The 12489-nt window shown below is 49.3% G+C and overlaps 1 protein-coding gene across 4 annotated transcripts in view; it reads left to right on the forward strand.

The window, feature by feature from the left end:
• Nucleotides 1-12489, forward strand: part of PTPRF (protein tyrosine phosphatase receptor type F) — a 761542-nt gene that overhangs the window by 626330 nt on the left and 122723 nt on the right. For all 4 annotated transcript variants that reach the window (XM_078660336.1, XM_078660567.1, XM_078660486.1 and 1 more), the window contains 4 exons: nt 1968-2237; nt 3140-3721; nt 6129-6262; nt 6624-6768. In XM_078660336.1, the coding sequence (XP_078516462.1) occupies nt 1968-2237; nt 3140-3721; nt 6129-6262; nt 6624-6768 (1131 nt within the window). The remainder of the gene's footprint in view (nt 1-1967; nt 2238-3139; nt 3722-6128; nt 6263-6623; nt 6769-12489) is intronic.

Here is a 12489-nt window from a genome sequence, read left to right on the forward strand (position 1 = left end):
TCCACACTCCTCTCTACAGCTCAAAAAGGCCCTAGCCTGTATGAAAACTGCATTACTCCTTCAAAGCAGATGGTGCCTGGATTCCTTTCTCTAGAATGCGCTTATTTGCACCAGCTTTTGAAATATTGACAAAATTAAGACGAATAAAAATATTAAAGTAGTGAACTTACCAGAGAAATTGAATTCTAGCACCGCGTTTGATTGCAGAAGTTGTTTTCATTGATTGCGCCCAGCCGTCCGCCTTGCCTGGTTCTCATGAGGCTGCTCCCCTTCTGCACTGGCTCAGGTTAGCAACACATGATGAAATGCTGCCCCTGGGTCTTCTATTGATTTAGAAGCGTTAGCCCAGGTATTTCATTCACTCTGTCGGAGCTCTTTCTTTATTTGCCCGTGGCCTACAGGCGTCAGGTGATGGGATTGTTTTGATGATACTCTATCGCTGTCTCCTTCGGAGATGCATTGTTGCCACTTCCTGGGGTTGAGAGTAACTCCATCTGCAGCCAGTCCCAGCTCCATCCTGGCTGAGGGAACCTGAGCCTGATCTGAGCCAGCCTCAGGACATGTCTGACACAGAGGTGGCGGAGTGACACCGAGCCGGGCCTGGGAAGAGGGTGGCAGGTAATGAGAGGGCTCAGTTGGGGAGAACTTGTCAGACAGTGCCGGGGGGCTCCCCAGACCGGTCCGGCTGTGACAAGCTCCCATCACCCCCCTGGAGATATCCCACATGGCAATCCCCAATGCAGATTCTGTCCACAGATGTATGGTTGGCCAAGGTCTGGCACCCGCTAGGCACATATTCCCCAACCGGACTGGTCAGGCTGTAGCAAGCTTCCCTCACCCCTTGGAGAGATGCCACTTGGCCATCGCCAGTGGAGATTCTGTCCACAAATGTGTGGTTGGCATGGCCATGGTCTGGCACCCGCTTGGCACATGTTCCCCATCTTTAGACTTATCCACTGCCTCGCTGCTCACACTGAATGAGCAATATGGGTCTTCTGAGAAAGTGTGATTCCCTGAGCATGCTTGGTATTGCATAATCACACAACTGGTGCACTGGGTCATGCACCTGTTTCCATCTAATGTAAAGTGAACCGGAAGTGTTCTGGATATTGCATAATGCACCTCACTGATGCAATCGGAGCGTAAGGCATGCTGGGTATTGTAGATTCTGAGAGTGTAAGCCCAGAGCATGCTGGGCAATGTGTATGCATTCAGTTGATGCAGTGTTAACCCAAGGCATAAAGAGCCCAGCTGCTGCAGTGTCCGCTCACAGCATGCTGGGTATTAGCCAACTCATGTAGCCAATGCACTGTGCCCAGGGAGTTGTGGGTATTGTCGAAGGGAGTACACGGTTTGCCTGACCCTGCTATGGTGGCAGGGTACCGCCATGACAGGCAGATTTGGACGGAGCGTTAATACTATGATTATTCTTATTAGGCCGTTATGACCAAAAGAAGGGGCAAAGTCCCTTCCTCACCCCAGCCAAACATTTTGGGAGCCTTGTCCCCAAGGCATGGTAAGGTTTTTTTTTTTTTGTTGATTATGACTCGCGGCGCACTGCTGTGGAAAACGCAGGTCAATACAGCAGCATTTCCCATTATCTCAGAGTTTAAGGTGAACTGCATGCCATAATAAGCTGTTGGTAATGGAGTTAATGGCCTTTGTTGCCACGAGATGAAAGGAAGCAATATGTAATGGCTTCTCTCAAAATGGCTGCCCAAAAGGGCGTGGCCTGGACCTATAAAGATAAAGGGAAAAACTGAAAGGGAGGTAGGACTCGAGCAGAGACTTTTGCTAGTTACTGACTTTGCATGAGCCCTACCAGTTTTTAAGAAGCATTTAATAATTCTCCAGGTCTTCACCTACGGACGAGGCTGCAGATATGCAATAAAACTCCAGTCCAATGCTGGGGTGCACCAGTGCCAGCTCCCACATGCTAACCTCTTTCTCCCCTTCTTTCTTCACAGTGCGGCGGGTGGCACCCCGCTTCTCTATTCCACCCAGCAGCCAGGAGGTGATGCCCGGAGGCAGTGTAAACCTGACATGCGTGGCCGTGGGCGCCCCCATGCCCTATGTGAAGTGGATGGCGGGTCTTATAGAGCTGACGAAGGAGGACGAGATGCCAGTCGGCCGCAACGTGCTGGAACTCAACAACATCCGCGAGTCGGCCAACTACACCTGCGTTGCCATCTCATCTCTGGGCATGATCGAAGCTTCCGCTCAGATCACTGTGAAAGGTGGTATTTCTCCCAGAATCCTCTGCTGCACCCCATACATATAAAATGCTACTTTAGCTCCCGAAGTACTTCACTGCACCATGTGTAGTGGGGACCACATGGCTTCCAGGGTGTACTAGGAACAAAAGCTTTTCCCAGAATCCATTATTGTGCCCCTAGACATAAGTTACTGCCCCAGAATCCTCCTCTGTGCCCTGTTTCAAGGGACAGCTTCACGTAACACAATATTTTGCACCTCCCAGCAGAGCTGTGGCCATGCAGACCTTCGAAGAGTTCTCCTGCTGCACCCTGTGTAATGGTGAAATGTACCCCTCCTGAAATACCCCTCATCTTCCTGTATACTGGTGACTTTATACTCCCTGGAGGAATACTTAACTGACCCGCCCCCCAAATTTTCCTCCCGGCAGGAATACTTATGTAACCCCTACCCCTCCCACACACATTGCTCCCTGGAGGCATACTTTACTGATCTCCCCCCCCCTCCCCACACATAAAATGGGGAGTGCTGTCTCTCGTACAATCCTCGAAATAATGGGCCCGTTGATAGATCCCATGATCCTCTTCTCCATGTAGTATGATAGATGTTCACATTTCCCAGAATCCTCTTCTACTCCTTTAGTGTGATGACTCTCCCATCACCCCAAATCTTCGGCTCATTCCTGTTTAATGCATTCTATTACACCACCCAGAATCCTTTGCTGGTCTGGTTCCTAGTGGAACATTCCTACCTCCCAAAGTCCTCCGGTGCTGTCTAATGGTCTACACTGTGCATTTGGTTTACTGTCCTAGGGGATATTACATTTGTCTGCAAGAGAAATACAGGGGTACGTCCATGGGTGGGTTTTGGGGCAGGGACACGTGATATTCTAACCACTAACATTTGTCTGTACTTTTTGTTCCAGCTCTGCCAAAGCCTCCCACAGACGCGTTGGTCACTGAAACGACAGCCACGAGTGTCACGCTGACGTGGGACTCTGGGAACCCAGACCCTGTGTCGTACTATGTCATCCAGTACAAGCCGCGCTCCTCAGAAGGGGCCTTCCAAGAGGTGGATGGCGTGGCCACCACCCGCTACAGCATTGGCGGCCTCAGCCCGTTTTCTGAGTACGAGTTCCGCATCATCGCGGTCAACAACATTGGGCGCGGCCCACCCAGTGACTTGGTGGAGGCCCAGACTGGTGAGCAAGCTCCGTCAAGCCCTCCGCTGAAGGTGCAAGCGCGTATGTTGAGTGCAAGCACCATGCTGGTGCAGTGGGAGCCTCCCGAGGAACCCAATGGGCAGATCCGGGGATACCGCGTGTACTTCACCACTGACTCGGACCAACCCTTCAGCACTTGGCAGAAGCACAACGTGGACGACAGCCATCTGACCACAGTGGGCAGCCTGATCACCGGGACCACCTATAGCATGCGCGTGCTGGCCTTCACCTCGGTGGGCGACGGGCCCCCCAGTGACATCATACAGGTCAAAACGCAGCAAGGAGGTAAGTGCCTGGCATGGTGTGATGGGCAGAGTCACACTGCCCTATGTGCTGCTTGTACCTGACCACAGGGGGCGAGGACGGATTTTGCAACATGTGAGAATGGATAAGGAATGTTCTACCAGGAGTAGTAGCCACTGTTAGTGGCGTTGAGTTAGGGCATTGTTGAGGTGGGTTCACCCTACTCTGTGGCAGTACAGATGGGACTGTCAAAGTGTAGGACGTGGCAGCAAAGTGACAAGGATACAAGGGCTTGGCGAGAAGGCGTGACTATACAGCAAGGCGGGGTTGTAGCAGGGCAGACCGCTGCCGCAGTGCACCCTGGGTATGTGTGGGCAGCTTGTGTCTCACCAATGAGAAGGCAGTGTATTGGTTAGTGGCGGTGTGTGGAGGCGGGAGGTATGGGGCGGGGTATACATGGTCTGACTGCGTTATGGCCCCTTACTAGCATACTCTACATACTGTTTACACTGTTACTCCTAACCTAGACTTGGGTACCACCTGTCACTTTCCAGTTCCTCCTAGTCATAAGGCTGGTACCCTCCGTCACTGTCAAGTCACTCCCACTTCCCACCAGTGCGCACGTGACACAGACCGCGTGCGCCTAGATGTAGGTGTCGAGCTGCTCTGCGACTAGAAAGGGTCAGTGGGAGGCAAGGGGAGTCTCACCAAGGGGCTCTCTTGGTCTTTACAAAACATCAGATTTATTCAGTAAATAGTATGCAATTAACATTAAAGTAGTAATGTGACTAGCAAATTTAGTGCCAATAATCAGTAAAACGGTTTGCTCGTGGCACTTGAATTGCCTCAGGAAACCATATGCAAGCCACATTAAAAGAGCATAATCTAGTAGCCGAATTGTGAGAATGAGCAACAAAGTGTTCTGCAGAACAAGCCCAAAGTGTGCCCCGTGCCCACAAATGTGCTTCAGGAAACACGGTGCCCACAAGGTGCGCGTTCTAGAAATCAGCTCGAATGCCCGCTGCTAAAGGATGCTGCTAAGACAAGCTTTCTAAAAATAGGACAGTGCTTAAAATGTCCCCATGTCTAATGTGCCTGTAAAAACGAGCACAGCGAGCTTCTTGCCAATAAATCCGAGTCGTGAATTATACGAACCATTCACGTACACAGAACAAATTGTGAGACCTTTAATGCACAACGTTCTGTCAGCAACAGAACTGGAAATGTTACACGAAAATAAACACATTTCTCTTGCTGTCTGTCCCGACTTATCTTTAAGATACAAATGCACTACGATTTTCTGTGCAATCTTTCATTACATTCGCATAATCTTTCCACCAGAAGTAAAATAACAACTGTGAAATACATTGCATAAATTCGCTTCTACCCACAATATTTCCTTGCACGTGCTCCATGCCGGAAGCAGCCATCCTAAAATATACCACTATGAGAGCATTTGCACTTCTGCCAAAAGTGTAGTGTAGTAGTCCTTGTAGTGTTACATCTGGTTAGTAGTGGAAAGATACAATAGACCAGAAGCCAGGCAGATTCAACTAATTCCCAATAGTTGTCTGGATTACAGAGAAAGAAACTCGTGCACATTTCTCGTGTACTTTTTAAGGTCTGTGTTAGCAGCTACAAAGTGACGTCATATACGTTCCTCATTTGTTAATTGGCGTTCTATGGGGGCAGGTCTCACACGTGCAGGACTTGTTGGTTGAGTCTTTTCCGGCTGCACCCTTTAACAAGATGGCCTCCTATGTAACTCGCGCCTGGTTCAACACTGGTCAGGAACGAATGCCGCATTCTCCTGGTCTCCAGGACCAGGCAGCGAGCCTGGCTGTAGAGTTGCACGTTTTGTGGTCTTATAGATTCGTGCCCTCAAGCAAGAGATTTGTTTTGGCTCAAGAAGCCACCAGGGTCTGACTGGGACACAAGATGGGGCCGGCCCCAAATACAAAGTGGCCCTTATTAGTGAACTGAATGCCTAGAGAAGTGGCCCTTGTTTGCAAATTAGGGCAGTTTGATGCTTGCAAAGACAAGCTTTAGAAGTGTCTTGCAATGTATGGCAGACTGCATGGGGTTGAGCTTCCTGCTGTCAATGTTTATTTTTCTCCTAATTGAAGGTAAGTCAACAGTAAAACCTAGCCCAGCTGACTCTAAAACAGGCCCACAATTGGCCAATAAAACTGCCCAGCCCATCAGGCTCTGTCTGATTGCCCTTTAGGCCGGCCAATACCTGCTAACCAACATAAAAACCCTTCCCTGTGACTCTTAGAACCTTCTTTTCCTCAAGGAGAGACCAAGCCCTGCCTTCTAACGTTCTTTTCTCGCTGGGCCAGTGTAGCAGGGTGAGTGGCAGCGACTGGTGGGGTGGTCTCCATGGTGATGGTAAGCATGCGGAATATGGCGGAGACAATCCAACATGTACTCTCACCTCTTTCCACAGTCCCCGCCCAGCCCACGGACTTTCAGGCGGAAGCAGAGTCGGACACGCGGATCCTGCTCACCTGGCTCCTCCCACCGCAGGAGCGCATCATCAAGTACGAGTTGCTCCTTCGCGAAGGAGAGGATGGGAAACAGGTAAGGCGTTATAGGGGAAACTCTAGGAGTTAGGTGCCCACGGAGAGGCAGGTAGTAATATGGAGCATGTGAAGCGCTTGAGGGAGAGGACGCCAGGGATCAGCCGCGTATGGGGAGCATTGAGTCCGGGAGTACTTTTGAGCATTGATACAACTGGGTGACCTATTTTATATTGGAGCAACAAACTTGATGCCAGATTTTCATTGAGAGCGAAGGGGCGCTTTTGTAGATTGTGGAAACGGATTGAACCCTAATCCATGTATTGATCCGTTATTGAATGCTAGAAGATGCGTGGGTGGATTACAGTATTACAAGGCCATCCTTTTAAAAATATTAATATTTTAAATGCATTTTTTTGCAGCAAAAAATAACCTTTGACCCTGCATCATCCTACGCGGTGGAAGGCCTGAAGCCAGACACTCTGTACCGTTTCCAGCTCGCAGCCTGGTCTGACGTGGGGTTGGGGGTCTACACCCCCATCGTTGAGGCACGCACCGAGCAATCCAGTGAGTGGCGTGTGGTTGTCCTCACTAAGGGGTAATGTGTGGGTGCAGAAGCCTCAGTGAGGGTGAAGTGTATTTATAGTGGTTGTGCAAAGAACATGTGTGAGGGGGCTTACCTGGCTCACTTCTAGGGGAACATGTAAGGATGCAGAAGATATTTGGGGATCGCCGCATGGCATGCTTAGATTTTGCCCGGGCAGAGCGGCACACGTGTTGCCTTTCTTTGATGTTGCTCCTGTGGTGTCGGTTAATGAGCTGAAGACTAGTATGTTTGGACCGGTGGATGTTGCTTTTGTGGTCTTCGCTGCCCCATGGCTGGTGGCCCGACATGCAGGCACCCAGGGTAAGTGCAGTCCTTACCATCGTTGTAGCGTGCACCATTATGAAATATCTTGGTGTGCCTGCTTGTCATGTCGTGTGCTTGTTTGCTAGCCTGTCCTCTGCTGGCTTTTGTGGGCATTGTGAGGGTCTGGAGATAGGTGAATCTCCTCTGCCCACAAGTGTTTCACCTAAGCTCTTGCTCCAGACTCCTATGCCCTCCTCCATGGTATTGCCAATTACTTTGTGGTGACTGCTGAACACTGCCAACCACTTGTGTAAATGAGGTCAGTGGCCATGCATGTCACCCCTGAGCAGCCTTGGGACTGCTTCTTTCACCCCTACCTATTTTTCTATCATCTATTGACAAACCCCTTCTGTGTGCCCCTGAAGCTTTGTCTTCACAGGGTTTTGTTTTTTGGGTGGAGTTTTAAAAATATTTTTAGTTCTTCTGGACAAAGAGTATGTCATGTTTCCTCTGCCTTTAATTGTATCCCAGTCTGTGTTGCCTGCGTTGTGAACACACACACAGTGTGTGTTGTTGGTTGTGAGCTTTGTGTAGAATGTCATGAACCTGGCAGCTCCTTGCCCGTCTACTCAAGGGGCGACAATCACTCCCATCAGGGGTGCTGTTAGCAGAGCAAAGAAGTGAGGTCCACTCCTGGAAAATCCATAGGTTCGTCTTCGTCAAGCAGGACCCAACACTGACTGCGGTTCTGAAGAATTATCGCCTGCGCCTGGTCGGGTTCTGAAGCACCTTTAGCTGCTCATGCCACGCGCCGTGAAGGATAGCAAGGGGTAGAAAATACAGCCGGAAAGCATGTCCACCTGGGCGGTGGTTGTGGGTAGAAGGAATGGACGGAAAAGAGTCTAGCACGTGGTCCTTCCTAATGCGGGAGTGTAAAACCGGCCCTGCATGCCATTTAGTTTCCAAGTTAATGCTCCTCAAATTTATTAGAGGTCACGACAGAGAACCTAGACCAGGCTTTTCTGAGCTAGGAGGATCCTGAGGTGAATTGAACTACATTTTATCTTCTGCTGAGAAACGCCCAGCTCTAGACGAGTGACGTATGATCCAGGGGTGAGAAGTCCAGCTCACAACCAAGTGGTTTTTTTTTTTGTTTTTTTAATTGAGTTTATATAGTGCAAACTTGACCCGAATCAGATATCAGAGTGCTTTACATAGCACCAGTTTCATTACATGAGGACACATTCATTTTTGTTAGGCATGGGGAGATTAAGTGATTTGCCCAGAATCACAGGATGTTCAGCATCATGGCCGAGACTCGAACCCAGTACCCCAGATTTGAGGTCGATCGCCCTAGCCGTTACGCCAACTCCTCTCCCTAAGTTGGATGGTCACTCGTTCTATGGACATCGGCGGAGCACCCAAAGAACAGACCAAAGCTGCTAGGCCCTTCCTTGACCCTGTGGTGGCATCGGCCTCCATTCTGACGCATCGGTGCCTTGTGTTGTGTGAACACCTACACATGGGCTGATTCTGTGCTCGCTGTGAGCTCTAATCTCAAACCCTTTGGAAGTAGTTGAATAAAGCCTGTGAATCTTGTTGCCCAAGAGCAAGAGACTCCCATTTGGAGGCCCCTTTCATCTTCAGGTATTACCAGGAATGAAGCATGGTAGGTCATTGTGTGTAGTGCAGATGAAAATGTGGGGCTGTGTCCTTCCTGGGCCTTCTGCCCACATGTCTTGGAACCATCCTCCTTGCACCTTCTCCCACTAGCTACAAAGGAGAGATTAAGGGTGGTTTCCCTGTCTGAGCCTGAAAGGATGAAAAGCCAAAACCCCTGCCTTGTTGACCCCGTTACATCCTGTCTTGACCCACTTCCAGGGTAAACTGGGATCCCAAATCAGCCTGGACACCAATGTTCAAACCATTCCCACGCCCGGAGATGATGGCATGGTTGGGTCTCTGGAGGCCATCAAGCTTTCAAAGGAGCCCTCCAGTCTGCAGCCTACCAGGAAAATGCCAGAGTACCCGAATGCCCATTCTGGGCCTGCCCCTCCACCGCCTTCTACTCTCTTGTGTATTAACCTAATGGCACTCCTTCAACAGTTTCACTGATTGTACCCTCACCTTTCAGGACATTATCGCTACCGACATCAAAGAATCTGGGCATCTGGCTGTAGTTTTACAGGTGGAGTTTTGGAGACCAGGACTCTTTCTGTCACTCTATTGACACCAAGGCAGTGGTCTACCACAAAAGCAATGAAGCATCCACTCATGTTCTCTTAGACCTCTTCCAGTGGATTAGAGGGCAGTGGACCACGTGCCCCATCGTCTTCGATGGCACAGCCCATCCAGTGAGTGCAAGGACAAGCGTGGCAGGTTGTTTATTGACTATGGTCTGGATCTTGGACCTCTGGCATCTTCCGACGAAGACCTTTATGCCAAAAACTCTGCATCCCGAAAGTGAGTGTCTTGTGGGGAAATTGATGGGGCTTAAAAGGGGTGTAGGAGAATTCTGTCAGCTGGTTAGGGTATTTCCTATAGGCTTGCCCACTGATGCATATGGTGAGCCGCAGCCAGCGCCACTCTTCTGCCTTCAAAGCACTTGGTGGTGGCCACTGCTTCTGTATCCCTTTGCTCGTTTGTCCTAGGCCATGGACAGAATATCTAGCTTGCCTTATGATTCATCTTCCAGATTTGTTAACAGAAGGGGTCTGCAGTGACTAGAACTTAAGATATACATGCCACTCATATACATGCCACCTCCTGCCAGATCTGAAACTCTCTTAGAAAATGTCTCCTGGTTGTTCCTGCATGTACCAACAAAAAGAAAACACCTGAGAAGGCATTGGAGGCATGCACAAAACGTGGACCTTGTAGTGCCATCATCCATTTGCTGTTCATTTTGTTCTCCGCTCTGCTTCTTTCTTAGATTGTAAATAACACGCGTCTTCACATGGCCATCCATTTAAAACATGGAGGCCTCAAATCCAGCATGAAGTATATCCGCCAAATCCCTGTACTGGAGCAAAGGGCTCGCGGTTTGAGATGTTCCTCTGAGCGCTTGGTGGCCCGGTGCTGGAGCAATTTGCCTTATGCTGGTCCCTGCGGTGGAACAGGCACTCAAGGTAATCCATTCAGTTTTGTCACCACCATCAGATTAGGGTAGCAATCTGCTGGATTGTTTTTCTCTTCTCCAACCATACTGTAGAAAGGTTCTGAAGCAGACCTATTCAGATGATTTCTCTAGCATTGGAGCGCGTCCTTCTCACCCAATGGCTTCCTAGCCGTTACCTGTGTCGGAAGTCATTGCCTCTGCCAGGAGTCATTACCAGTGCCAGGTCAGGCACTGAAATCCACGCATTAGTAGTTTGAAACGTTTCATAATCGGACCCAGATTTTGCATCCCTCATTTCTTTTCTTCTTTTTAGAAGTGCTTGTTTATTTAACACGACAACAGAGGCGTCCAGGGACATCCTTAAAATCTTTAACTCAACCCACATCCAATATTACAGTTAATTTAGATTTGAGGACTGTAAAAAAATGACAGGACAACTGTTTCCTGGAATGGAAGATGACTCAAATTCAGAATTATGAGAATTATCGGAAAAAACATTCGTTTTACAGAAAGGAAGGACCCTGCCCCAAAGCTTAAGAGTCTCGTACCCTAATGGAGCTACCTTTTAAGCAAAAGTTCATCTACTCCCTATGTAGTCCAAATTCTGCAGAATTTCTGTTACAAGTGATTGTTTTTTTCCTTCTTTTATGATCCGTATCGATTGGATGGTTTCCGGGTCGCATTTCCTCTTTTTATTCCTGTTTTGTGTAAATTCAGATTTCCACATCAAACAGTCTGTCTTTCTTCCAGTTTTGTTTCATACGCCACTTTGCTTTCAGGAGCAGATCGTTAGCTTCTGAATAACGTACTCCAGGCAGTTTTCGGATACTGCGGCAGTGCTTCACACATGACCCTATTGCTCACTGTCTTCTGCTTCTCTCAGGGCAGAGACATCCTCACCCAGAAGGAGTTTGTGCTCATTCCAGCAGAGCAAAGGCAGCCTCTGTGACACTCTAAAGTAAGGCTCTGATGAAAGAGCTCTGCAGGGCAGATGCTTCGGCCAAGCTGCTTTTCGCAGTCTACTGGCTGGAGGCCTTGCTTGGACCTTTCCTGTAGTTAATCAGGATGAGAGCCTTGGTGCTCTGTTCCAAAAGGGATGGGGGTCTTGGTTGAGTAAGGAGACATTTGCTCATTAAATAGTCCATTGGATCAGCAGTGCTCACTCTTTTCCTTGGTATTAGTGTCCAGGTATGACATGAGAGGGGTGGTGTGCATGGATTGCGACCACACTGGAGCAAGGGACAGGAGTCTGTGTGTGCGTGTGTGTGTGCGTGTGTGTGTGCGTGTGTGTGTGCGTGTGTGTGTGCGTGTGTGTGTGTGCGTGTGTGTGTGCGTGTGTGTGTGCGTGTGTGTGTGTGCGCGTGTGTGTGTGCGCGTGTGTGTGTGTGCGTGTGTGTGTGCGCGTGTGTGTGTGCGCGTGTGTGTGTGCGCGTGTGTGTGCGCGTGTGTGTGTGCGTGTGTGTGTGTGTGTGTGTGTGTGTGTGTGTGTGTGTGGTCTTTGGCTTCACATATTTAAATGCTGTTGGCTCAACTTCTATCCCTCTAAAAAAGATGGCACTTATCACCATTAGTTGGCAATAAAAGGGAGTACCTGGGCTGGGAGTACCATGGTAAGTACATCTGGGTTTTTTTGTAAGGTGGTCCGCAGCCTCCTGCTGCCACATATGACCATTTATGTTGCCCCCACTTGTTGGTTCCTAGGAATCTGGCTGTGCCCCTTCCAGCCTCCACTTTCTCCTTTGATAGCCTTCTGGTTCCTCTTTTGCTGCATCCTTTCAGTTACACCCACTTGCTTTGGTTGGTTACATTTTATGAATTTTGGTTGTTTTTGCTTTGTGTGCAACTCGTTCTTGACCAATGGCCAGCACGAGAAGGTCTTGGTGGGCCTGCTGGAGCAACACCTGGCTCTGTCCCTGGGCTCAGATCTTTACGTCCTAAAATCTGCACTTGGCTTATAGAAGTGCTCGTCTGGCAAGACACTCTGCCTTGTCGTGATTACGATTGTGCTTCTGATTCACCACCTATGCATGAATTATTCATCCCAGATTCAAAGTCTGTAGCTCTTTACAATAAATAGAACTGTACTTGCAGACCGCTCTGAGCTTGTAGCCTAGAGCCTGGTGCACCCACCTCTGTTTAGGTCCTGCCCACTCGGTTCACAATGCACATACTTCTGCACATAAGGGTTGAATACCCGCAAGGAGCATTCATTGTGCCAGATTTGAACCTTCTCTTGTTGCTTCTTTCAGGATCAGACTAAATTGGGCTTCAGTCAGAAGCGCCCTTGCAGTCCACGTCCAGGCACTTCAGCATATTGAGC

The sequence above is a fragment of the Lissotriton helveticus genome, chromosome 1_1 (assembly GCF_964261635.1).
Source record: "Lissotriton helveticus chromosome 1_1, aLisHel1.1, whole genome shotgun sequence".
NCBI lineage: Eukaryota > Metazoa > Chordata > Amphibia > Caudata > Salamandridae > Lissotriton > Lissotriton helveticus.